The sequence below is a fragment of the Adiantum capillus-veneris genome, chromosome 24, assembly GCF_014529385.1.
Source record: "Adiantum capillus-veneris isolate H3 chromosome 24, ASM1452938v2, whole genome shotgun sequence".
In the NCBI taxonomy this organism is placed as follows: Eukaryota; Viridiplantae; Streptophyta; class Polypodiopsida; order Polypodiales; family Pteridaceae; genus Adiantum; species Adiantum capillus-veneris.
This window is the reverse complement of record NC_140954.1, coordinates 104,600,961-104,625,966: the sequence shown is the minus strand read 5'-3', so window position 1 is coordinate 104,625,966 and position 25,006 is coordinate 104,600,961. Positions and strand designations below refer to the sequence as shown.

Genomic DNA, 25,006 nt, shown 5'->3' with positions numbered 1-25,006 from the left:
CTCACCCTCGCCCCCTGCCCAGGCCTCGCCCTCCCCCTCACACTCACTCGCCTCGTGCCCACACACCCTCGCCCCCTACCCAGCCCCTGCCCACTCACCCTCGCCCCTATCTTCCCCTGTCCCCTTCACCCCCCCTACCCACCCCTCGCCCCTATCTTCTCCCCCTCGCCCCCCCCCCCCCCCCCACCCCCCACCCCACCCAGCCCTCGCCCCTAGTCCCTCCCCCTACCCACTCCTCACCCCTATCTTCTCCCCCTCGCCCCCCCCTACCCACCTCGCCCCCCCCTAACTCACCCTCACCCCCCTACCCACCCCTCGCCCCTATCTTCTCCCCCTCGCCCCCCTTGCCCACCCCTCGCCCCTATACCCACCACTCGCCCCCCCCTACCCACCCCTAGCAAAAATAAAAAGCTACCCAGCAGCCCTGCATATTGAACACACAACATCATGCGAATTATATTCCCGGGCTAGCCAAGCACCCACAATGAGCTGGATCAAAGGCATTGCCAGGTATGCCTCATTCCAAGGCAAGCTGAATCTGTGCTTCATGCTCATCCTTCGGTGCAAATGACATCGTGAGTACATCTCTGTCAAAAAGGAATCCTCCAAAGCTTGCTACACCATAGCCACAACCCATTATCTTTCCTTGACGGTTCGGTCTGAGTGGCATTGACTGTAAATGCAGTATCAGTTTCATCATTCTCTCCTTCAGTATTAAGGGCTATCTCCTCCTTTGATTCAATAAACTGAGTGCTCCAATTTCGTGACTTCGCCTGCTTTTCCATACTAAGCTCTGACTCTGCAGCAAATGTCAGGGAAGGTTTTAATTGTACTCCCCAGTTGCTGTAGCGGTCCCATTTTCCTTCTGCTTGTTTCAACTTTCCTTGAACAGATCTTTCTCCTCAGTAGGTTCAGTATCATCAGAATCCGCATCCTTTCCAAGCGCAGGCCCATTCTTTCTCTGCAGCTCGAGGTCTTTGTTTGCTACAGAGTCCTCACCTTTTGGAGAATCTTGGTCAAGATTTTTTGTGAGTATCTTCAAAGTTCAGGCTCGGAGTGTTCCTTTTTCAAGACATCCACAACTTCCTCATCGGTTTTGGTGTTTTCATGCACTATTTTGCTGGAATTTTCTGCAAGCTATAAAGAAGACTCTTCTTGAACTACCTCAGAAGACGGGGACAGTAACTAGAAACTAAGCAAAAAACACCCCAAAACAGCTCCTATGACCCAAAAGTGCCATGACTCCTTTCTTTCTCCTCAAAAGTGTACTGCTTTTTCCCTGGTGTTCCACTGTTCTCTCTAGTCTAAGTATTCCTCTCACCGAGACAGTGAGGGGTCTTGTGGCGGGCAACTTGTAGCAGGCTACAATGTCACTTTCACAGGACACACAGTTAGTACAGTTGGTCTGGTCTGGTCTGGTTCACACTGGACGGACTCTCTGGGCTGGGCAGTGACACGTGGACGGTGGCAGGGATACGGAGGATGGTCTAGTGGACATCGTGGCCAGGTCATCACCACCACTCAGTTTGGAGATAGACTTAACTGGCTAACATTTATGAGCCGTTGGTGGCTCTTTATGGTTGTACATATGAGTAGTAGCTGTTGGGTCATCATTATCATCTTCTTCATATAGGGTCCAGCGTCGTCGTCTAGAGGAGTGAGTCTATACACAGCACATCTGCACCAACCCTGCACCATCCTTGCACATCTGAGCCTCGACACCCCCATTGTATTCGTGAGTTCTGGGTTGGAGCTGAGTATGCTGTCACGCCAGAGTCTGTACTGGTTCCTTTGAGATAGTCGAATCCATATGTTTTGGTATGCTGTTGTGTCTCTGTGTTGATTTGCTGTTATCTATTGTTTCCTGTGTTTTCATTCTGTTTTGAGTGAGATGTCACGCACATTGCACTGAGGAGCACCCACTATAGAGAGCACGACACACTTTCCTCTCTACACAAGGAGGTAGTCTTACCCCTTTCTCGTGTGGCAGAGGAATCATATCAAAACTTTCAAGGCGATTAAAGCCTCTCTGCTGATAGTTGGCAAGAGAGGTTTTGATCGCCTTGAAAATTTTGATGTGTGTTCTTTGATAGGGGCAAGAGTGTGTCAAAATTGAGAATGACACCAGCACACCAGCAAAACAAGTGCTTATTTCTTTACCCCATTTATGGTCAAAGGCTATCCGCCACCTCCAACAAAACAAGTGCTTATTTATTTAACCCATTTATGGTCAAAGGCTATTTGCCACTTCCAGCACAGACGAGCAGCTGATTACATAGGTCTGCAGGGTGAGCACCTCATTTTATGTTGTTGACTGAGTAGCTGCTTTCCTCACACACTCGTTTAAGAGGGCAACTGCCTAGATGATGCATACCATTGTGCCAATCGAGAAAGGATGGGATATGCTTGACCTCAGCAACTACATGACTACTGTGATTGGTCATATTCTTGCCAAGCTTTATATAGCAGGACTTGACGTAGAATTGAGTTTTATGAGGAGTGTAAGGATTAGCAAGTGTAACTGCCTTGGCATTCACAAGGCGGTAATGATTAATCTCACAGGTATAACAATCTCCTCAATTTCTTTTATACTTGGTTGCTCCTCTGGGTCCCTATCCTTTGTCACTTCACCTTTGAAAGGTCTCTATGGACTCACATGAACTGCATTGTGAATTTTCCAAGTATTTGGCAACTTCAATCGAAAGAATACATCGTTGATCTTTTTAGAAACTTGGTATGGCCCATAGTATCTCATACTTAGCTTTGGAAAAAGCCTCTCCTTTACCCTTTCTGCTCTTTAAGGCACGTCTTCTCAAATCTAAGAAGCACCCAATCATCTAGCTTTAAGTGCAAGTTGCGTTGATGCTTGTCTGCTACTCTCTTATGCCATTATTGAGACTTCTGCAAAGCCTCCTTAACATTAGCACAAGGAGTCTCCACATCTTGCACAAAATGATTTGCTTGAAAATCTTGTCCTTGGTACACAAAGCATGCAGAACCTTTTTGCCACCCTTGACAATCTCAAATGGTGCCTTCCCCGTCGAAGTGTGATTATTGTTGCTATAAGCAAACTTCACCATTGGTAAATACTTCTCTCGTTGAGACTCATTTTCACACAGAGAGTACTTCAACAAAGAAAACAAACTTGTAAATTGGTCTCTATATGACACGATAGATTTAGGCATCCCATGTAGATGATTAATGTTTGAGAAGGTATAGGTGATGATTAAGGCGGAGTTGAGCCTTTTGAGGAGTGACATTGAAACAGAGATGTATGCAATTGCGGAGACTTACAAAAAAGCTATGTATGTAGATATGAGGAAAGAGTTGGACGAAGAGATGCTTGGTAAGCGTGATTTACCTTCTGTACTTAGCATACATAAAGGTTTCAGTGGTATTAGAGCCCAGTTGATTGTTCTTCTACGAACAATCCGATCCTTGTCACAGTAGCAGAGCACGATTTTGAGAGTCTACCTCTCACGAAAGTAAAGAGGGGAACAACAATGAAGAAGTAGAGCTCGGGAACGACATCAAAGAGAAGGATCTTGTAGAGGATGTTTTCTCTGAGGCGGATGATGAAGTAGCTAAAACAGAAACCATGCAACTCACGCAACATTTTCTTGTTGCTACTAAGGATCCAAAGCTTTCAAAGTTCATTTCGGCAAAGGATCTTGATACGGTGGTCTAACAGACTTGGACACTCCAAGTCGAGATTCTACCGCGACACAACAAGAATTCACTTCAAAACAGTTCACAGTTCACAATTGATGGCGGAGTTCCGTGCCTAGAGATGTTGGCCCCAAAGACTGGCGTCCCTTTCGGTATTTCTTTTTGTATTAATCTTCAACTCAAAGTACAAGGGAGGGGAAGGCTCTCACTCTCAGACTCTGTGTCCAGATGCTCTAAGAAGTGGGAGGCCTGTCCACACTTATAAAGGGTTTACAAGAGATGCCAAAAGGAGAGCCCCAAAAGCTGCCAATAAAAAGCACTTAAAAAAAAATAGAGTTATCTTTTTTTTTTCCTCTCTCTCAAGCCATTGCTTGGCAAAAATAAAGCAAGGCCTAAAATTTAAAACTCTCTCTCTCTCTCTCTCTCTCTCTCTCTCTCTCTCGTGTAAAGTTTACGTAGCCAAAAGCTGCCCACGCAAAAGCTGCCCGTACGCTGCCTTTCCGTACAGCCCCGCGTTTTGCGCCACAATATGCGGAAATGTTCGTACAGTCCATGTTGTGTCAGCCTCGCGCGAATTTTGGGAGCAGCAAGCAATTCCGAGACTGTGTGCTAGGGGAGAGTATATGTGTGTGTAGTGTGGGCATGCCACGTCACCTGTTTGTGACATACCTCCCTCTTGAAAGCATTGTAATCACCCTTGATTACACCTGCAAAACCGACAGAGGCCATAAACTGTCTTAGCAGACACTGACTATTAGTACCGACGCACTAGGAACACATATCTAGCACATGTACCAATCTACAGTCACATCACACGACATCACAGAACATCAGTTGACATGACAGGCATCACATGACAAATCACATTAAAAAATTAATTCGGATCTCAGACCATGATTTATCGGCAATACAATTAACAATCGCATCTAGATCCACTCAGGGCCTCATAGATGCCCGATTGACTAATCCCTATTGCAACCATGTCTATCGAGATCATTCAGTCCAAAATGCTGCAGTCATTTTGTCTATTAGTTCCTGCACTTAAACAAGTCAAGAACAAATCAGTATCATATTATCAGGAATTCCAGTTCATAAAATCATACAACAGAATATTGTCAGCTCACAGTATCCGTGAAACTCAAAGAGACATCAATGACTTTAATATCAAAAATCGAGGCAATCTGTTGACAAAGGAGCGGAGCAACTCCCCTCTTGTGCATACCCGCTGCATCAGATTCCGCCCAAGCTGAGTTCGGGGTTCCATTTAGAAGAGACTATGCTAATCCAAATGCTTCAAGGTAAAGATTCACAATCTGAGGAGTATCTGCTAGGTCCTCCTCCTCTATCCACTTCGCATCCAATGCAGGATAGTTCTTGAATTTAACCAAGAACCGCCTTATCACTTTACCCTTAATCTTTCTGTCTTTATGTGCCAATATCTGTTCGGGAACAAGGATCTCCTCGTTTTCTTCCACTTCAGGTTGCTCATCAAGCTCCCCATCTTCGGGCACATCTCCTTTAAAAGGCTTCAAGAGACTCACATGAAAAGCATTGTGAATTCTCCAAGTATCCGGCAACTTCAGTCGGAAGGAGACATCATTTATCTTTTCGGAGATCTGAAAAGGTCCGTAGTATCACATACTAAGCTTTAGAAAAAGCCTCTCCTTTCCCTTTTTCTTTCTCAAACGTGCCTTCTCAAAACATAAGAGCATCCAATCGTTCTCCTTGGATTTCAAATTGCGACGATGGCGATCTGTTGCCTTTTTCTGTCTTTCTTGAGATTTCTACAAAGCCTCGCAGACCTTGTCAAAAGCCGTGTCCAAGTCACGCATATACTCATCGGCTTCAAAAAATCTTATCTTTTGTGCTTAGGAAGGGTGGAATCTTCGTAGCACCTTGAATAATCTCAAATGGCACCTTCCCCGTCGAAGAGTGTATCGTGTTATTATAGGAAAATTCCACCAAAGGTAAATACTTTTCCCATTGAGTCTTCTGATCCGAGATATAAGACTTCAATAAATCTAGTACCACTGAATTGGCAATCTCAGATTGCCCGTTAGTCTGCGGGTGGAACGATGATGAGAACTGCAACCGCGTGCCAATGTTCTCCCAAATAGCCTTCCAAAACAAACTCGTGAATCTGGGGTCCTTGTCGGAGACAATCATCTCGGGCATGCCATGTAATCTGAAGATCTGGGCCACAAACAGTCTCGCTAAGTGATCCGGCTTGACTGTTTTCTTCACTGGAATGAAATGAGCTTGCTTGCTAAATCTGCCAATAACAGTCCAGATACCAGTGTGACCACTCTGTGTTCTCGGGAGATCAAAAATGAAATCCATTGCAATACTTTCCGAGGGGCGGGTGGGTATGGGCAAAGGCTGTAACAGTCCCTATGCTTTATGCCTGTCAAACTTGACCTTCTGGCATACCAAGCAACTGCACACAAACTCGTCCACATCCTTCTTGAGTCTCGGCCAAAAGAAGTATCTCTCTACCCCTTTCAAGGTGGTAGCAATGCTGCGGTGACCCGTAAAAGGTGGACAGTGGCATTCGGTCATAACCTTTTCCGTCAACGGGTGTGTAACGCACAACATGGTTTTCCTCATCAAGTAGCCATCCCGAATGGAATATCCTGCTGCTATCTCCCCATTCCGTATCTAAGTGAAAATATCTGCAAAGTCTGCATCTGTGTCATACTGATCCACCATATCCTCGAAGCTTCTATGATGAATCGCGGAAATAGCCAGAACCAATGGCTTCCGGGACAAAGCATCTGCCACCAAATTCTTCTGTCCTTGCACATGGACAATCTGGAAGTGAAACTGTGACAAGATGTTCGCCCACCGCATCTGCTTCTCTGATAGCTGCTTCTGTGACAAGAAGTAGCGTAAACTCTGATGCTCTGTGAAGACAATAAAATCCGCTCCAAGTAGGTAATGTCGCTACTGAGTAAGAGCATGGATGACCGCCAAAAGCTCTTTCTCATAAATCTGTGCTGTCAATTCTGGCCTTGAAAACAATCGGCTCTCGTAAGCAATGACATGGCCTTCTTGCATTAAGACCGTACCAGACTACGACCACAAGCATCACAATATACTTCAAATGACTTTTGCAAGTCTGACAAAGTCAAAACTGGTCTTGTAGTCAATTTCTCTTTCAATGTCTGAAAGGCAGTCACCTCTGTGGATCCCCACAAGAAAGGGACTCCTTTCTGTGTAAAGATATGCAAAGGGAAAGCAACCTCTGCAAACTTTCTAATGAACCGCCTGTAGTACGAACACAATCCCAAGAAGCTTCTAACTTCATGGACATTCTTCAAATCGGGCCAATCACGGATAGTCTCTATCTTGGTAGGGTCCATCTGCACTCCTGTTGCTGACACAATGTGTCCCAAAAAGTGTATCTCTGGTAGGAAAAATTCACTTTTCTTTGCATTAATCACCAACTTGTTATCTCGTAATGCCGGAAAGACCTGTAGCAGATGTTCTCTATGTTCTGCCTCATCCTTGGAGAAAACAATGATGTCGTCAAAGAAAGTGTCAACAAATAGTCTGTACTCTCGAAAAATCCTATCCGTCATCCGGTTAAATGTCGCAGGAGCATTGATTAGGCCAAAAGGCGTCACCAAAAACTCAAATAACCCAAAAGTCGTCCAAAAAGCTGTCTTGTAGACATCTCCCGGCGCGATTTGGACCTGATGATATCCGCTCTTTAAGTCGATCCTGCTAAAGCACGAGGATCCCTGTAGTCGGTCAAGAATATCATCGATCCTAGGAATCGGAAGTCTGTTCTTGATGGTGATTTTGTTGAGAGCTCTATAATCGATACACATCCTCCAAGATCCGTCTTTCTTCAAAACCAACAACACTGGAGAGCAGTACGGTTAAGTACTAAGCTGGACAAGACCCTTCTCCAAAAGGTCTTTCACTTGGTTCATAATCTCTTTATTCTAGGCTTGGCTCACACGGTAAGGTGGCCGGTTCAGTGGTGTGCTTCCAGGTATCAAGTGGTGTGCTTCCAGGTATCAAATCAATGGTACGATCTTCAGGACGAGCGGGTGGTAACTCACCAAGCAGGCCCTCTGAAAAGCAATCGGCATGAGTGTGGAGAAAATCTTGGCGTTTTTTATCAAGTTCAGACATATTCGTCCTATTCTCATCATTCATCTCTCTCAAAAAGATCGAGTAAACAAACAGACTGGATTTCATTAATTTTGAAACGGCCGAAGCCGATACAATAGGAATAAACTCGCCCTTAAGTTTTACATCAAGTACAATGGTTCGGCCCTTCTCTGTAGTCAAAGTCGCTTTTCTCACCCGATAGTCGACCAAGACATTGTTCTTATGGTACCAGGGAATTCCCAAGAGGACATCACAACCTTCCAAGGGCATTATGTAGAAGTCCTCATGTCTCAAATACCCCTGACAATGCAACCGATGTTTGCCAATGACAGGTGTAATGGCTACGACCCTGTCGGGTGCCGCTAGAACTGCTTCTACTAGTGGTCCCATTTGATCAGGTGTGATCTCGAGCCGTGCCACCAATTCAGGTGAAATGAAGTTGGCCTTGGCTCCTCCATCAAAGAAGATCAGGGCTTCTTGGTCTTTCACTTTGCCCCATGCTCGGCAAAGTTTTGTACTCTCGTCCATCGTGTTTGGGTCAGTACCCATGCAATCTGGAACCAGTCCTGTTTTCATCTTGCCTTTTCGTCCACGTTCCTCAACTGCTTTTGAACTCTCAGGCCTTTCTTCATCTTTGTCGTTCTGTTCTTTCGGTGCCTTTTTAGGGCACTTCGCGAATATATGCCCAGTTTCCCCTCATCCAAAGCACTTCCCCTCTTTGATGTAGAGAGCTCTCTCTCGAAGAGTGAGCTTGGTGAGCTTGGGTCGTGCATCCTTTTCTTTCTTTTCTGGGTTGCTCTTCCTCTTTCTACTTTCATTGTTCGAAGTCTGTTCGGTCCTTTGCATCATGATTTTATTTGTGGGGTAGGGCAAACTGCCTGAGCGAATGGCAAAACCCCGTTTTGCACGACTCATTAGTTCCTGAATGGAATCTGATTTTTGCTCTAAGCAGTGATCTCGGATCTCTGTAGGAAGTCCGAAGGTAAACCGCTCGATCTGTTCTTTGAACGAGATCTTCTTAAATGAAGAGGCTGGTACAAAAGAGCTCCAAAATCTCTCGCAATATGCGTCCAATGTATCCTTCTTGGTCATCCGAAGATGGTTCCAAGCAATTCGTATGTCGCGTTCGTACTTTCGAGTCAGCCAAGAAGAAATAAAAAGCCTTTTAAATTTCAGCCATTTAACTGGCGTTGTCTTGTTTAATAGAAGCATGGACCACTAAGTTCGAGCATTTCCCTTGAAGTAAGAGGTATCCCTCCGAATCTTGGAGTGCTCTGAGTAACGTCCTCCAGAAAAAGCTATGTCAAACTGCTGAATGAAAGCCAAAGACTTCAAAGCATCTCTATAACCAGAAAACGTGTCAAATTTAATTGACTGTCCACCTTCCTTAAACTCTCGGACTTTCTTGCTTTTATCTTCCAGAAAGTCATACTGGTTGGCTTTATAAAAATTCTTCTTCTTCGCATAGAAGCTGCTGTCGTCAGAGTCCGAGCTATCCGTAGACGAGTCCTCTGTAGAACTATCAACAACTGGGCGAGATTTAGACTTCTTTGCCTTTTTCTTGCCCTTTCCAAAGCTTTGCTTTTTACTTTGCTTTTTCCCTTTTCTGTCTTCTTCGCTCGAGTCAGAGGAGCTAGAAGAATTGTCAGAAGAAGAAGAATTGGGTACTCCTTCAAATCGCACATGGTTCTTCTGCTTTCCTGCCGAGGCAAAAGTAGACTGACGACCCAAATAACCCAGGAAGTCAATTTCTTTCTTCTGCTTTTTGTCGAGCTTTTTGGCTTTGTTCTGTGCGTCAAAAAGCTGAGAAATCCGTGTATCAACCACCTCTTCTAATTCTTGCTCCGTAAACATCCTTGGAGTAGGAGGTTTCTTGAGTGCCGGTTTGAGGGGTGGTTTTGTGGTTTGCCGCCACTGTGAGTGCACCTCGTCGAAGGAGGTCTGGCTCAAATTTCGGGTCCTTTGCAAAATTTAGCATCATCTTTGTTGCATCGTTGATCAATCGTCGATGCTCCATCTCTTCAAGCTCCGCCTGAGTAGGCCGAGGCGGACTATACTCCTCGTGTGAATCCTCTTCGTGATTTCTTCCCGCATCTCCTGATGCAGAGGAAGTCGAGATCTTTGTCTGAATCCATAAGTGCTGCGTAAAAAGGATCGGATTTCCTGGTAGAAGAGAAATCGGCCGTGCTCTGATACCACTGTAACAGACTTGGACACTCCAAGTCGAGACTCTACCGCGACACGACAAGAATTCACTTCAAAACAGTTCACAGTTTACAATTGATTCGACACTGGCCCGACGGAGTTCCGTGCCTAGAGATGTTGGCCCCAAAGACTGGCACCCCTTTTGGTATTTCTTTTTGTATTAATCTGCAACTCAAAGTATAAGTGAGTGGGAGGCTCTCACTCTCAGACTCTACGTCCAGATGCTCTGAGAAGTGGGAGGCCTGCCCACACTTATAAAGGGTTTACAAGGGATGCCAAAAGCAGAGCCCCAAAAGCTGCCAATAAAAAGCACTTAAAAAGAAATAGAGTTATCTTTTTTTTTTCTCTCTCTCTCAAGCCATTGCTTGGCAAAAATAAAGCAAGGCCTAAAATTTAAAACTCTCTCTCTCTCTCTCTCTCTCTCTCTCGCTCTCTCTCTCTCTCTCTACAGAGCCATGTCCACCTACGAGCACCTTCTTTACCACTGAGATGGTAAAGAGAGCCATTGACAGGATGAGGACCAGGAGGGCTTACGATCATGACGGTCTAGTAGCGGAGCACTTTATACATGCTAGGGATATGCTGATGGAGGTTCTTGCAGTGTTGTTCAATCGTGCCATGTGTGAGGGATTACCTGAGACTTGGAGGTTGTCTACTATTGTGCCTATATTCAAGGCAGGTGATCCTACAGAGCCTGGAAATTACCGCACTATTATGGTTGGACACACACTGGCACGATTGTATGCATCCATTATTGAGCAGCAGTTGAGTAACTGGGCAGAGGGTGAGGGTGTACGGGCAAAGGGACAGGCAGGTTTCAGGAGGGGTTTCTCCACTCTTGACCATATTCTGACACTCAGAGCTATCATTGAGGAGGGCAGGTCACATGGGAGACGGATTTATTGTAGCTTTGTGGATTTCCGCAAAGCATTTGACATGGTACCGAGAGCTCGACTGATGCGCAGACTGCAGGAGATGGGGGTGCCCACAGTGTTGATTTGGGGGATTATGGCTTTATACAGATCAGTGATGGGACATGTACGCACCCCAGAGGGGATATCTGACTTAGTTCACTCCACTATCGGGGTGAAACAGGGTTGCCCATTGTCTCCTACTCTATTTGGTATGTATGTTGATGAGGTGTCTGATTACATTGACAGAGAGGGTGATAGAGGTGCCCAGCTGGCAGGGACGTGGATCCCATTGTTGTTATATGCTGATGATATTGTCTTGATCTCTGACTCACCAGAGGGTATGCAGCGACAGTTGGATGCATTACACAGTTTTGCAGAGGATAGTGGATTGTCTGTAAACCTTGGTAAAACCAAGGTCATGGTGTTTAACACCACACCGCAGTGGATCAGGAGATCGGCACCGACCTTCACGTATGGTCAAGAGATTGTGGAGTATACAGATGCATACACTTACCTTGGGATAGTCTTCACTGGGCCGAGGTTTTCTTTGGGGAGAGCAGCAGAGACTAGACTGACCAGAGCTTATGCGGCCTTGGGAGGCTTGGAGAGGATGTGTTCGCAGGTTCAGTTCCAGGAACCTCGGACAAAGTTATGGCTCTTTGATACTTTAGTAGCCTCAGCTATGATGTATGGGGTACAGGTATGGGGACCTCCTGTAGGCCAGGATGGTTGGAGACGTATGGAGAGGCCCTTGGTATCTATGATCTCCCGATTGATTAGAGCCAAGGCCTCCGTACCTCACGCGATCATTCGAGCAGAGCTAGCTGCCCCCCGCATGGAGATTGAGGCGCTTACCAGATCAGTGTCCTTTGTGCACAGCCTATGGGATACTACTAGAGACAGATATGCTAGACTGGCCCTTGAGTCTTCCAGACAGTTAGCTCTACAGGGGGACACTTCATGCTGGTATGCACAGATGACTTCATGGTTTCAGACGCATGGCTTCACCATGGACAGGTTGCCCCCTTTCCAGTATTCTCTTCAGGCACCCTCGCTGTCTCTTACACGGGTGGAGATCACTAGACTCATTCGTCAGGACCTGATCCAGCTCGACACCAGGAGGACATGGATAGAGCCGCCTCAGGAGTTGAGCACGAAGATGGCTTTCTATAGAGAGCATCTTCTCCACCTCACAGGAGATGGGTTTGTGATTCGACCCAGCTACATGGACACACATATGTCTCATGGTTTGCGTTGTGCCATTGGTCAGATACGCACATCCTCACATCAGCTCGAGATTGAGACTGGTAGATTCAGAGGGATACCAGCAGACAACAGGATATGCCGATTATGCCAGAGAGAGCCAGAGACAGAGTTGCACTACATATGTCATTGCACAGTGTTCTATGAGATACGGGGGCGTTTCCACTGCTTATTCAGAGAGGGTTTTGGTCCTCTATCTAGGGTCATGAGTTATGAGGATCAGAGATGTCTTGGACTATATCTACTTGAGTTACACAGGTATAGAGACACTTTACTGGGGAGAGCTAGAGAGAGGCAGTCCCAGAGACACATTACAGATTTCTTTTCACTAGATATGGGACAGCCAGAGGAGCAGCCACCACTGCATAGCTCGTCCCACACTCATTCGACCACTATTGGCACTCTCATCGACCGAGCATTGGAGCTACAGAGATACAGACGACCGGGACTGAGGAGAGGAGCTACACAGCATCGACGGAGACTACAACAGAAGATTCGAGCCATACTCTCTCGACATTCAGAGTGCAGATGAGGATGGATCCTCACCATTTCTTCCATCTTTGTTTCACACACTGTTACATCCAGTTTACCGGGTACCTATTGTATCAGCTGCTACACCCACGTAGTTTTAGATTGTAGTAGTAGTAGTAGTATTTTGTTCCACTTCTAGTTCTTTTCTAGTTCTTTTGTACCCAGACATGGTATTAGATTCACTATTTTGTAACTGATTGGTCTCATAGGTCATTTTGGCCTTTTGAAGACGTTAATATAACATTTCATTTCATTTCATTTCTCTCTCTTGCGTAGAGTTTACGTAGCCAAAAGCTGCCCCGTACACTGCCTTTCCGTACAGCCAAGCGTCCGTGCAGTCCATGCCGTGTCAGCCTCAGGCGAATTTCGGGAGCAGCCAACAATTTCGGGACTGTGTGCCAGGGGAGAGTATATGTGTGTGTATTGTGGGCACGCCATGTCACTTGTTTGTGACAGGCGGTAAAGCAGTGAAAGGCAAACAATCCACAACTTATGGCAAGGGCGACTCAAGAAAGATTGGCTGCAGCAGAATGTCAAAGACAGAAGGCCCGACTCAAGATGGGGTCAACCAGATTTATGGGGAGACAATCTGTTTTCCTTTAAGCAGCCGATGATTTGTGTTCAACTCAACAAAAGGCGAGGTTTCTATGATGCTCATTATGGAAGCCTTGAAGACAAAGCAAGTGATCCTTTTGCTAGATATGAGGAATTCGAGCAACGTGGATTTGAAAATGCTTATGGAAAAATATCTACCATTAGTGAAGTTCGCCTATAAAAACACAGCCCGTACATCGACAGGGAAGGCTCCATTTAAGATTGTTAATTTACTCTCTCATTTTGACTAATGGCTTATTATTCAATTGAGCATGAGTGGATGGAATGTCTGTAGCATTCTATCTTGGTGATATACTAATTAATCAGAGACATCCGTAAAGTTCGAGTTAGAACTGGATGTGATGATTAGTATGGATAAATCTAGTGTATCAAAAGCTCCAATTTGGATGAGATAAACTGGGTTTGTGGTTTTAGTGCATCAAGACATCCGTCAAAGATTGGTGAGATCTAGATGTGATGGCTAATATTGCTACTCCAGGATATCAAAGTTCTAATGAGGATGAGATGGCCGGATAGAAATTTGATTGATTCTAGTGCATCAGAGACATCCGTGGAGCTCAAGATAAGAATTGGATGTGATGACTAGTCTGATTGATTTTAGTGCATATGGAATATCTGAGAGTTCGAGATTGAACTAGATAGTTATGCTTAGATACATGTGATGCATGCCATGTGGTTTGTACCATTCATGCATGTACATGATTGATTGACTAATTGGTAAATATTATTGTGCTACCCTTGTTTTGTTTTGCAGATGTAATCGAGGACGTCAAACAACAGGGGGGGTATGTCACAAATTAGCCCTAAAAGTGAGGCGTATAACACAAATCAACCCTAGAAAGTGGGGTGCCCTTCTTTTTATAAGCCAAGGGATTGGACAATTGAAAAGCAAAAGGTCAGGCAAATGAAAAGCCAAAGGTCGGATAAATGAAATGCCAAGGTCGGACAAATGAAAAGCCAAAGGTCGGACAAATGAAAAGACAAAGGTCGGACAATTGAAAAGTCAAGGGTCAAGGACACGCAAAAGCTTAGGCTTTTACCTCTATAAAGACCTCTTGAGGACATTTGTGGGGATGATCAGTTTTTGGGCGATCTTTCTCTTTGAGCATTTCTTGAAGACGACAAAGGCTGGAGTCTTGTGAAGATCAAGAAGGCTTTGAGCACTTGTGACAACAACTTGTATTGGCCATCTTTTGCAATATAAAAGAAATACCCTTCGGGTGCACTCGTCTTGAGGGCCAACACTTCTAGGGAAGAAATTCCGCCTTCCTGTGTCTCATGTTTTGTCTCTCTCTCTCTCTCTCTCTCTCTCTCTCTCTCTCTCTCTTTTCAAGTGGAAGTGTTTGCTATTGTGATTCACCTTCTGTGCTTAATGTACATAAAGGTTTCAGAATGACACCCGATGGGGCCCAACCAACCCTCTCAAGGGCCCCGCACACCGTTGCCGATGCGATATTTGTGTTTGATTGTGTAAATGGAATGTGCACACATGCAATATCTCAATTGTAGACTCTACTGATTCAAATGGGGAATTCCACCTCGGTAACTCTTCAAGGTGAAGCACCTCCGGGGCTGATTTGAGGCGCCTTTGGATCCTTCTTGGTGGCCACTAAGGGGTAGATCTCGGGTTGAATTGCTCTCCTGATGTGAGAAGAATGAAGGGCTGAAAACACAGATCTCAATGCGGGCGATGAAGGACAGCAATGGAGCACTCAATGCCGGAGAGGGAATTTCGGATGAGAGGCTTGATGGGCTGAAGTATCGGACTGCAACCGGAAGCTTGCGAGAGCAAATCCGAGCCACTTTTCGGCGAGGGAGAGGGCTGAAATTTGAAAACGCTAGACTTGATCTGCTTGAAGAGGCAGCGCTAGGGCTGATTTGGGGAGGCAAAGCAAAAACGCTGCTGTTGCTGGCTGAAAACGCTAGGTGATCTGTTGCAAAATGCCAGGCTGATTGCTCTCTTGTGCTAGTGGTAGACCAATTTGCTAGAAATGCTAGGTTCTAAGGCTCCTCTATAGGACATTTTTATTGGTTATAAACCAAGTAAGGGCTAGGTAGGGCAAAACCTCCATCAATTCCTACGAATAAATCATAAAAATGATTTATTAATAAGTTTGACCAAGGGGTTAGTTTCTGGGCGCACATCTACCCACCTAGGAATCCGATTGAAGTGAGGATTGGCTTGTTGAATTCCTCTAACCTAAAACTACACGCACGTCATGCTAGATGCCCACCATAGTGTAATAACATTTGTCTAAACACGTGTACAAACCATTTATGCAAGAGGGTTCCAAAACTGGAAAACCTAATCTAATGGAGTCGTCTGGACATGCAGGTCCTGTGAACAGGCTCACAAAATTGCTGGTACTAATCTTGCTAGAATGAAAAATTGATTCTAGAAGTCGATGAAGCATGCCCATGTGGCACATAGAGCAATGTGCACGTGACATGTCTATGCATGACTATTGCGGACTCATGGCAGCAAGCCATTGTGGGTAGAGGTATTATTGTGCCACGCAGGTCCCAATGGGTCACCTTGCAGGTTCAAGGTAGCCTTGTGGGCTTCTTGAACATTTATGCACCCTACCATGCGAGTGCACAAGCTGAGTTTTGGTCACGTATTGGAGTCCTTGCCTCATGCAAAGCAGTGGTGCATTGGGGGGGCCTTCAACATGGTTCAGGACCCCTTGGATAGGATTTAGGGCTACCATGCTACTATTCGCGGGGTTGAGTTGGCTGCTTGGGAGTGCCTATGTATGACTTTGAGAGTTTCGGACGTATGGTAGCATGCAAGCTTTGTACGGCCCCCATATAGCCTCTCTTTCTCTCAATTTGACCGCAGAGTAGGGGGCGTGAATATATCCAGGATAGATCGTTTTTACGCTAGTGACCACATGTGTGACATTGGCGGTTCAGTATGCATTTTGGCACGGACTACTTTTTCTCGATCATGCGCTAGTGATTCTTATTGTGTTAGACAGATAGACAAAGAGTGACAGTGTCATGCTACGCATATCTCCAGGAATCTGCAGCTCATTTGGCTGCGACCAAAGAGGAGGAGAAGCAGCCCCGATGTAAGTTCTTTGAGATTGTGGGTCCTCGCCATGTGCACACCAATGTTTGTTGCCAATTGAGGAGGCTGGATGGGTCTATCTACAGAGCCGGAGGATATGCGTGCAGTTGCTACTCACTTTTACCATGAGTTGCTTTCAGCCGAGCGAGCCACAATCAGAGCAGGTGTGGGCACATGTGCCTTATTTACACAAAGGAGATGTGCCAGAGGCTCGAAAACTCTCTTCAGCCAAAGGAGCTTCATGAGGCCCTCAAGGCACTTACCCGCCGGGGAGGGTGGTTCGAGTTCCAGCTTCTTCTTGGAGTATTGGGAGGTTCTTGGTCGAGACCTATGCAGTGCCTACTAGCGCATTTTGCACATTGGGGAGATGCTTGATAGCATTAGTTAAGGTTTGATCTATCTTAACCACAAGGAGGGAGGCTCCTTGGACAAGATTTGTCAGTGGCGACCCATTACCATTGTCAACTCAACCTACAAAATTTTAGCGAAGGCTTTGAGTTTGAGAATTCAGCCGCTATTGAAGAGCATCACACATGAGACACAGATGGGCTTTGTCAAGGAGCTTAGCATCCTTGACAACATTTTCACCTTTTGGGAGGCAACTGGTCTCGCTTCTCTCCAAGGAGAGGATCTTGTGGTACTCCTCGATTTTGAGAAGGCTTATGATAGACTTGACTGGGGTTTCCTTGAGGGCACGCGTTGGATGGGCTTTTCAGATGCATGGATTAGGGGAGTGTGTGCTGCAGCTTGCTCCACACTCATGGACCCAGCACTTTGCTTTGAGTTGGCTTAAGTTAGCAAGATGATTGTGATATAGGAGAACCGGCCTACACTCCAACCTGCCACAAAGCTTGGTTTATAGGAGTGGAGCAGAAATAGAGAGTGTTGTTCGGAGTTGACACTGTGGTTCATCTGGAGAGTCCATTGCTTCTGCGTCTCCAAGGCTCTACCTGTCCCGGCAGAGATTGTATGAGACATTTGGTTGGAGCTGGTCCATACAGTCAGGGGCCAGTTTGAGAGACTTTGGGGTAGCTCCGACTGCGTGTGGGAGCGCCGCGAGGCCTTCTTGTGACTTTGGCGACCAGGGCGCTTCACCATGGTTCATGGCATGCCTAGATTGAAAAGCCGTCCACCATTGTGGTTGTTTCCTCCTCCCATATCTTGATTAGCCATCATTGCACATATCTTATCTTTTCAGTGGGAGTCTTCCCCATTTTGATGTAGCCCTCTCTAGAAAGGGCAGGTTGTAGTCCATTGGACAATTTTCTTAACTAATGGAAGGATCCTTTTTTGCAAAAAAAAAAAAAAAAAAAAACTATTGAGAGACGCTCCACAGACAGTCTTGATCCTTTTGTTAAAATCTAGCCTACAATTCCAAAATAGCTCTAAAATGGCATAAAAACACGACAATTTACACAACCACTCATTTTTAGAGCACCAAACAAGCATGAAAAACATAGAAACAGAAAACGCTCATACTTCAAAGAGACAAACTTTTTCTACATAACAAAAGAAATATTTCACATACAGAACTTCTTCAAATTCTCACTCAAAAGTGCTACTGGCAAAACAGGTGCTCAACAAGGTGGGAATTTTTAGGAAATTTTTTCATAAAAACTAGACTTTTCCTAAGGACTTCAAACATCCTAAAACATGACTTGAAACACTAACTCCATGAAGATATGAAGAAAATGAATTTTAATAATGGCATATTACAAATTGTCTGCATAAGAGACTCGTCAAGAATGACCTCACCAATAGCAATTAACTCTTCGTTGAGATCTTTAATCCCCGCAAGAAATACATCCATATCATCCTCCTCGTGCATAACCTATGACTCTACCTTCTTACACAAATAAGCAATTTTTACCAAATTAAGGCGTGCATACAAAGAATGAGGCTACCCCTTGTCTGTATTCTGTTTGTGCTGAACAAATGTGTGAGGGAATGAATGCCTAGGAGAAAGCGCATCAACAAATGACCTTGTGCATCTTTAGCATCCCAATGTGCCGGCTCAGTTGTAGCCGGCAAGTCAGTGACAGGGCGGTGAAATGCCTTCATGACCACCACGTGCTACTTGTGCTTGATTCTCTGGATTGCATCTTGCTCTCCCCTTGTATCCACATTGGTTATATTTGGAACATTTGTGGAAGCGGATACATGTTACCTCCCATCTTGGTTGGTCTATCACATTGTGTTCTAATATAATCAAGCTCTACACAATTGTAACAAGTTGGAATGAACTTTTGTCCATCATACATTCCACGCCCACGACCACCATTTCCAATGCAAGAGCCTCATATGGACGGTTTCGCATCATCCCTCGTAGGAACTGTGTTTTGACATATCTCTGGTTCTACCCTTTTCAATTCCCATCGGTTTGCGAATGAAACGACAGAGAGAATTTGAGTATAGTTACCGTAGTACCCACATTCTCACACATTGCTCTCTAAAACAAGCTCGTAAACCTGGGGTCTCTATCTGAAACAATATAAGTAGGCATCCCATGAATCCGAAAGATGGGCAATACAACCAGTTTGGCCGCGTTCACTATCTTCTTCATTGGTTTAGATTGAGCCTACTTATTGAAACTATCTACGATAGTCCCTCCCGTCATCCCATCGTCATCCCACCCTGAGTCTTTGGGAGGTCGAATATATATTCAATAGCAATACTTTCCCATGGTCAATCTGCTTTACTTTGTGGCATACCATACAAGTATGCCCAAACTCATCCACCCTTCGAAGTCTTTGTAGGGGTTATATAAGCATGGTAGAACTGGTAGATGGTGGATGAGTGTAGAAACTCTTTTTCTTCCCCTTTCTAAAATAGCATGACATGGAAATGGAGACAATATCTTACTTCAATGTGTGTTGTTTCGGTATGCACCTACCTTCAGCTAGGTGCCAGTGGCACTCAACTATCCGGCCCTTTCTGCTGATTATGTTTAGTCACTTTGGGCCACACCAAGTAGTACTTGTCGTCTTGAAACTTCTCAATCTCAGCTCTAGCCAACAAGTGAAATTATAGCAAAGAATTCTTTGATGAAGGCTTTGAGTAAATCCTTTGTTGGATTCCTCATTCACCTCCCCTCCTTTTGCTGTCAGAGGCAGTGAGATTATCCACTTGTAAACAAGGGGGGGAGGGGAGCCTCAAAGGGGGGGGGGGGGGGGGGGGGGGGGGGGGGGGGGGGGGGAGGGGGGTTTGGGACACACCCTACCTAGTCAAGTCCACACATAGGCTACGGCACTATGAAGGGGGGGTATAATATAAAAAACAACATGATGTCTGAAAGAAAAAATCTGGCCACTGAACAAACAATGAAACATAACATATGTATACTCCAGCCATAAGCCTGCACACTAGGCATATACATGGCCTCCAGGCTCCAACATGGCCTGCCTCCATACATGGGAAAGCTACCTCATAAGGCTGGTGCTACGGCCAGGCATAGCCACAAAACAACCTTAACTCCATAAACGTTCTTGTGGGAAAGCAGAAAACTCCTCTTAGATCTTGGATGGGGGTATCATATGAAGGAGCTGGAGTGTGCACTAATATCTGTTGAGCCACAAAACTACCCTTAACTCCCTAAACGTTTCTCTTGGGAAAGTAGAAACTCCTCTCAGCTCTTGGATGGGATATCGATCTGAATGAGCTGGAGTGTGCACTAATATCCGTTGAGAAGAGGCTGGTGAACACGTTTGCAGCAGCATTAGCTTGCAGTTTTTCTGAAGTTCTGAAAAATTTTCCTGTTCATTACCTCCTGCTTAATGGAGTATCGATCTGAAGGAGCTGGAGTGTGCACTAACATCTGTTGATGAAGAGGCTTGTGGACACGTTTGCAGCATTAGCTTGGAGGTTTGTCTGAAGTTCTGAATTTTGTTTCTCTCTTTTCATTAGCTCCTGCTTAATGAAGGCAAGCTCAATCGTGTTTGCTTTACCTCTTGGAACGGATAGAGCTCCTAGGCTGTTTGCTTTGCGACCAGAGGTACGACAGGTGGTGTTCTCATGGTGAGGTTGGCATTAGTGACTATGTTACTTGCTCAACGATTTGAAGTTGAAGGGATTGTCATAGGTTTCTTATATGTCTGCTGATACATATTTATATAGTAGCTGTGTTTGATGATGCATGTGGAAGCATGGTTCATTCCTAGGTTTAACAAGTCTGCAGTAGATTTCAGGCTAATGAAGAGGACTTGTGGATTGCAAAGACCTTGGAAGAAAACGATAGAGGAGTTGAGAGAGAAGAGCGTGTGATCCATCAGCTGATTAAAGACTCCCCTGAGTTGCGAATTCTTCGAGCGAAACTGCAAATGGCAGAAATTAGCAGACAGCGCCATCACCAGGTGTATACCAAGAATCAGCGACATGCAAGTTAAGTCTCTGGTATAACCGTAGTTACTTTGAGAAGGATCTTAATCTTCAAGTTTATTGTTTCAAGACCTTTCCAGCTACGAGAAAAAAGGATTTTAGAACTGGAGCAAGCTGCTCGGAATGCTAGTTTTCATAAGGCCATGGAACAACATCTTGCAGAGGAAGCAAGGAAAGAGCAAGAGCAGCTTCGCCAGCGTCAATTGTTGCAGGTGTATCTCAAACTTATCTTGCTCTTGATTATCCAAATCTCAGTTCTTTTCCTGTTCCGGGCACTTATTTGTTTGAAGCATTTTAGCAATATGGAACAGATTGAATTTTCAAAAATGCTTGCAGCTTATCTCAAAGCAAAAGCTGGACCAACAATTACATGAGAAGGATCAGCAAAAACAAAGAGAACATGAAGAGAAGATTTTAGAACACCAGGAAATGAATAAGGTTACTGCCATTCTATGGCCCTGACTTTAATATATAGAGCTTCATTTGAGCCCACCTTCATATGTTTTTCCTTTCTTTCTCAGGAAAACAAAATTTAGTTGTTATTTTGTATGCGATGATGTTTTGCAGCTTATAGCTGAAGTCCAGGAAGATATTGATCGTGATGCAAAAAGCAAAGTGTAGTCACTCTAATTTATATATTTGTTGATGTTTATTAAAGACACGTGATGGTTGCATGTTATACAATCTGTTTCTGCAAAAATTGATTAGGTGTGGATATGTATCTGAGCTTGTGTGTTGCTCCTTTCCCTTTCAAAGTAAGACTTTACAGTTCTCACTAGGACGACTCCGAATCTTAGGGTGTGCTGTATGTGTGAACTGCAGAATTAAGCAAGCAGAGCAGCGAAAATACATGACTGAGTATCTCCACCAGCAAGAAAGGTTGCAACTAAAAAAAGTAAGCTTAAATTTGTTTTTTGATTCTATTTGGGCTACTGTTTTCTCTGGTTTGACACTGTAGTGCTCGTTAGGGAAGCATAAGATAAATTGTCAAACTAGCTAATGTATGTGGGAGGGCATGTGCTAGTTGGGTTTTCATGCTAGAAGTTGAGATTGTGTAGCTGGGCCTCGTGATGATCAATCATGCTTCTTTGGGATGGGGGAAGTGAATTGGGCAGTGGGAAGAGTGATTGGGGTGAAGACTCTCAAAATTCATCTGAACAGAAGGTCATTATTGAAGCTCTTAAACAGATGGGCTGCCACTCCATCGCATGTACAAAGGGCTTGTCTAAAGCAGGCAGCCTGGGAGTGTTTTAATCATGTATAATACATTCTGTACATGACATGAAACCATGGGTCTTAGCTAGTATAATGTAGGTTGTAAGCACTTATCAAGAAGGGGAAAAAAGCGTCTTTACCTACAATAGTGTATGGATCTTCATGGCTAGAAACGAGAAGAGGAAGCGGCAGAGCGGCAAATTTTGGAGTATCAACGACAATTGGAGCAACGAGCTGCTGAGATGGAAGCCAAGCTGAAACTGAAGAAAGCAGAGGATGAGAGGTGATTTCAGGAAAAAATTGTTCATTATTACTTGCTGCCGTTATTCTCCCATGTTTTATGTCTCTTAGATTTACTCGAGTCCTAACAGTTGTGTTTTCTTAGGATATATGCTGCACTCTCAGCTGGAAAACTTGATGAATTGCGCCAGAAAGAAGAGTTGGAAAAAGCTATCAATGATTACTTTTTTGAGGTCGCTGAAGCCCAATACCAGAAGCGACAACAGGAGCTGCAAATTCAGGCAAGTAGAGCTCAGATTCTTCATTGTTTTCCTGTTATACAAGCTGCACGAATTATTCATGTTTGATTTTGACTCAGAAAGAGCAAGTTCGGGAAAATCTCAAGGCTGCTAGTGAGATGTATCAAAACCTCAAAGAGCAACGTAAACTGGAGGAAGTTGAAGAGAGAGAGAGATTCAGAATAAAAATGCTGGAGGAATTGGCTGAGGTCAGTCATATTGTATCTGCTGATATTATCTATAGGCTTGTATCTAGATTGTAGCACCTTTTATGTGAAAGTATTTGTAGAGAAGAAATCTTTTAGTATGTCAATCAGATAATATCCTTCATGTTTCCAGAACATGGGAGCGGATGTATATGATGCCTACCTCTACTGCCAGGGATTTATCCCTCTTTTCCCTGCCATAGGCTACACACACACACACACACACACACACCTGCACCCCCCCCCCCCCCCCCCCCCCCCCCCCCCCCCCCCCCCCCCCCCCCCCCCCCCCCCAAAATTGTCCCCCCATTTTAGTTAGATGTCTAGTTGTTTTTTCAGCTTTCACAGACATTGTATTAGATCACCAACTATTGTAAAATTTTGGTCTCATAGGTCATTTTGGCCTTTTGAAGACGTTAATATGTCATTTCATTTCATTTCTCTCTCTCTCTCTCTCTCTCTCTCTCTCTCTATTGGGGTGAAACAAGGTTGCCCGCTATCTCCTACACTATTTGTCATGTATGTGGATGAGGTTGCTGACTATATTGAGAGAGGGACGGTGCAAGGTAGGATCAAAATGTACGTACAGATCCGTTCCGTACTGTACGGACGTACTGTACGATCCGTACGGTACAGATCGATCCGTACAAGACACTTTTTAAATTTTTCTTTTTGGAAGATAAGCGTGGCTAATGTTTTTTGATGCATTTTTGCTGACTTCTGGGTGACCAAACCAGTTCTCATTTGAGCTTTGATATGCCTATTCAATCATCAATGTCGTCTAATCTTTAAAGTCTCTTGTAGTAGTTACACAGTACGTGGTTGTCTTGTAAAACATGTCTTTAAATGTCTCTAAAAGGTGTTGCCCTCTCTTGTTTTTTATCAGAAATGTCCTAGAAAGTTTGGTAAATTGAGTTTTTTTTACAAGAGTGCGTATTTTTACGTACATAAATTTTTTTCCTGTACGGAACAACGTACAATACGTACATAGGGATGGTGATAGAGGAGCACAGTTGGCAGGGACATGGATCCCACTATTGTTATATGCTGATGATATTGTGTTGATTTCCGACTCCCCGGAGGGGATGCAACGTCATTTAGATGCTTTGTCCACATTTGCCCACAATAGTGGATTGTCTGTTGACCTTGGGAAAACCAAGGTTATGGTGTTTAACACCACACCACAGTGGGTCAGGAGGTCAGCACCCACTTTTACATATGGCCAGGAGACGGTGGAGTATACAGATGCATACACCTATCTTGGGGTAGTCTTCAATGGACCGGCGTTTTCATTAAGGAGCGCAGCAGAGACTAGATTGACGAGAGCTTATGGAGCCTTGGGAGGATTGGAGAAGATGTGTTCGCAGGTTCAGTTTCAAGAACCTCGAACAAAGCTGCGGCTTTTTGACACTCTAGTGGTTTCATCTATGCTCTATGGGGTTCAGATTTGGGGGCTCTCAGTGTACCACCAAGGCAGATCTGGCAGCACTGATGGATGGAGAGGCCTCTAGTCTCTATGATATCTCGGATGATTTGGGCTAAGGCCTCAGTGCCACATGAGATTATTCGAGCTGAGCTAGCTGCCAACCCTCTCGTAGTTGAGGCCCTTACTAGATCAGTTTCCTTCATGCATAATTTATGGGACCTCCCCAGAGACAGATATGCTCGGCTAGCCCTTGAGTCATCCCAACAACTAGTGCTACAAGGGGACACAGCATGTTGGTGGGAAGATGACATCATGGTTTCAGTCACATGGCTTCAGCATGGATAGATTGCCTCCATTCCAGTACTCCTTGGATGCACCTTCCCTTTCTCTCACACGGACAAAGATCACTAGAATTATACTTCAGGATTTGATTCAACTAGTTACTAGAAGCACATGGATACAGACGGTACAAGAGTTGGCCACGAAGATAGCTTTCTATAGAGAGCATCTCCTCCAACTAACAGAGGATGGATATGTGATCAGACCGGCCTCTATGGAAACTCATTTATCCTATGGGATACGATGTGCTATTGGTTAGATGCCCACATCATCACATCAGTTAGAGATTGAGACTCGCAGATTTAGGAGAGTACTAGCAGAAGCCAGGATATGCCAGCTGTGTCATATAGAGCCACAGACAGAGTTACATCACATTTCTCATTGTCCGGTATACTATGAGATACAAGGCCGCTTTCACTGTCTATTTAGAGAGAGCTTTGGACCGTTGGCTAGAGTCATGAGATATCAGGATCAGAGATGCCTCAGGTTGTTTTTGCTAGAGCTGCACAGACATAGGGAGAGTCTCTTGAGGAGAC

The 25,006-nt window shown here is 44.8% G+C and overlaps 1 protein-coding gene across 2 annotated transcripts in view; it reads left to right on the top strand.

The window, feature by feature from the left end:
- LOC147426892 (uncharacterized) overlaps positions 1–25,006 on the top strand; it is an 81,212-nt gene that overhangs the window by 29,150 nt on the left and 27,056 nt on the right. The window contains exons 6-13 of one of the 2 annotated variants that reach the window (XM_086498405.1): positions 20,577–20,741; positions 20,847–20,978; positions 21,103–21,204; positions 21,334–21,383; positions 21,589–21,661; positions 22,152–22,264; positions 22,367–22,502; positions 22,580–22,708. In XM_086498405.1, the coding sequence (XP_086354531.1) occupies positions 20,577–20,741; positions 20,847–20,978; positions 21,103–21,204; positions 21,334–21,383; positions 21,589–21,661; positions 22,152–22,264; positions 22,367–22,502; positions 22,580–22,708 (900 nt within the window). Of the gene's footprint in view, positions 1–20,576; positions 20,742–20,836; positions 20,979–21,102; positions 21,205–21,333; positions 21,384–21,588; positions 21,662–22,151; positions 22,265–22,366; positions 22,503–22,579; positions 22,709–25,006 lie in introns of those variants that run through there. The other variant, XM_086498404.1, reaches the window with a different exon arrangement.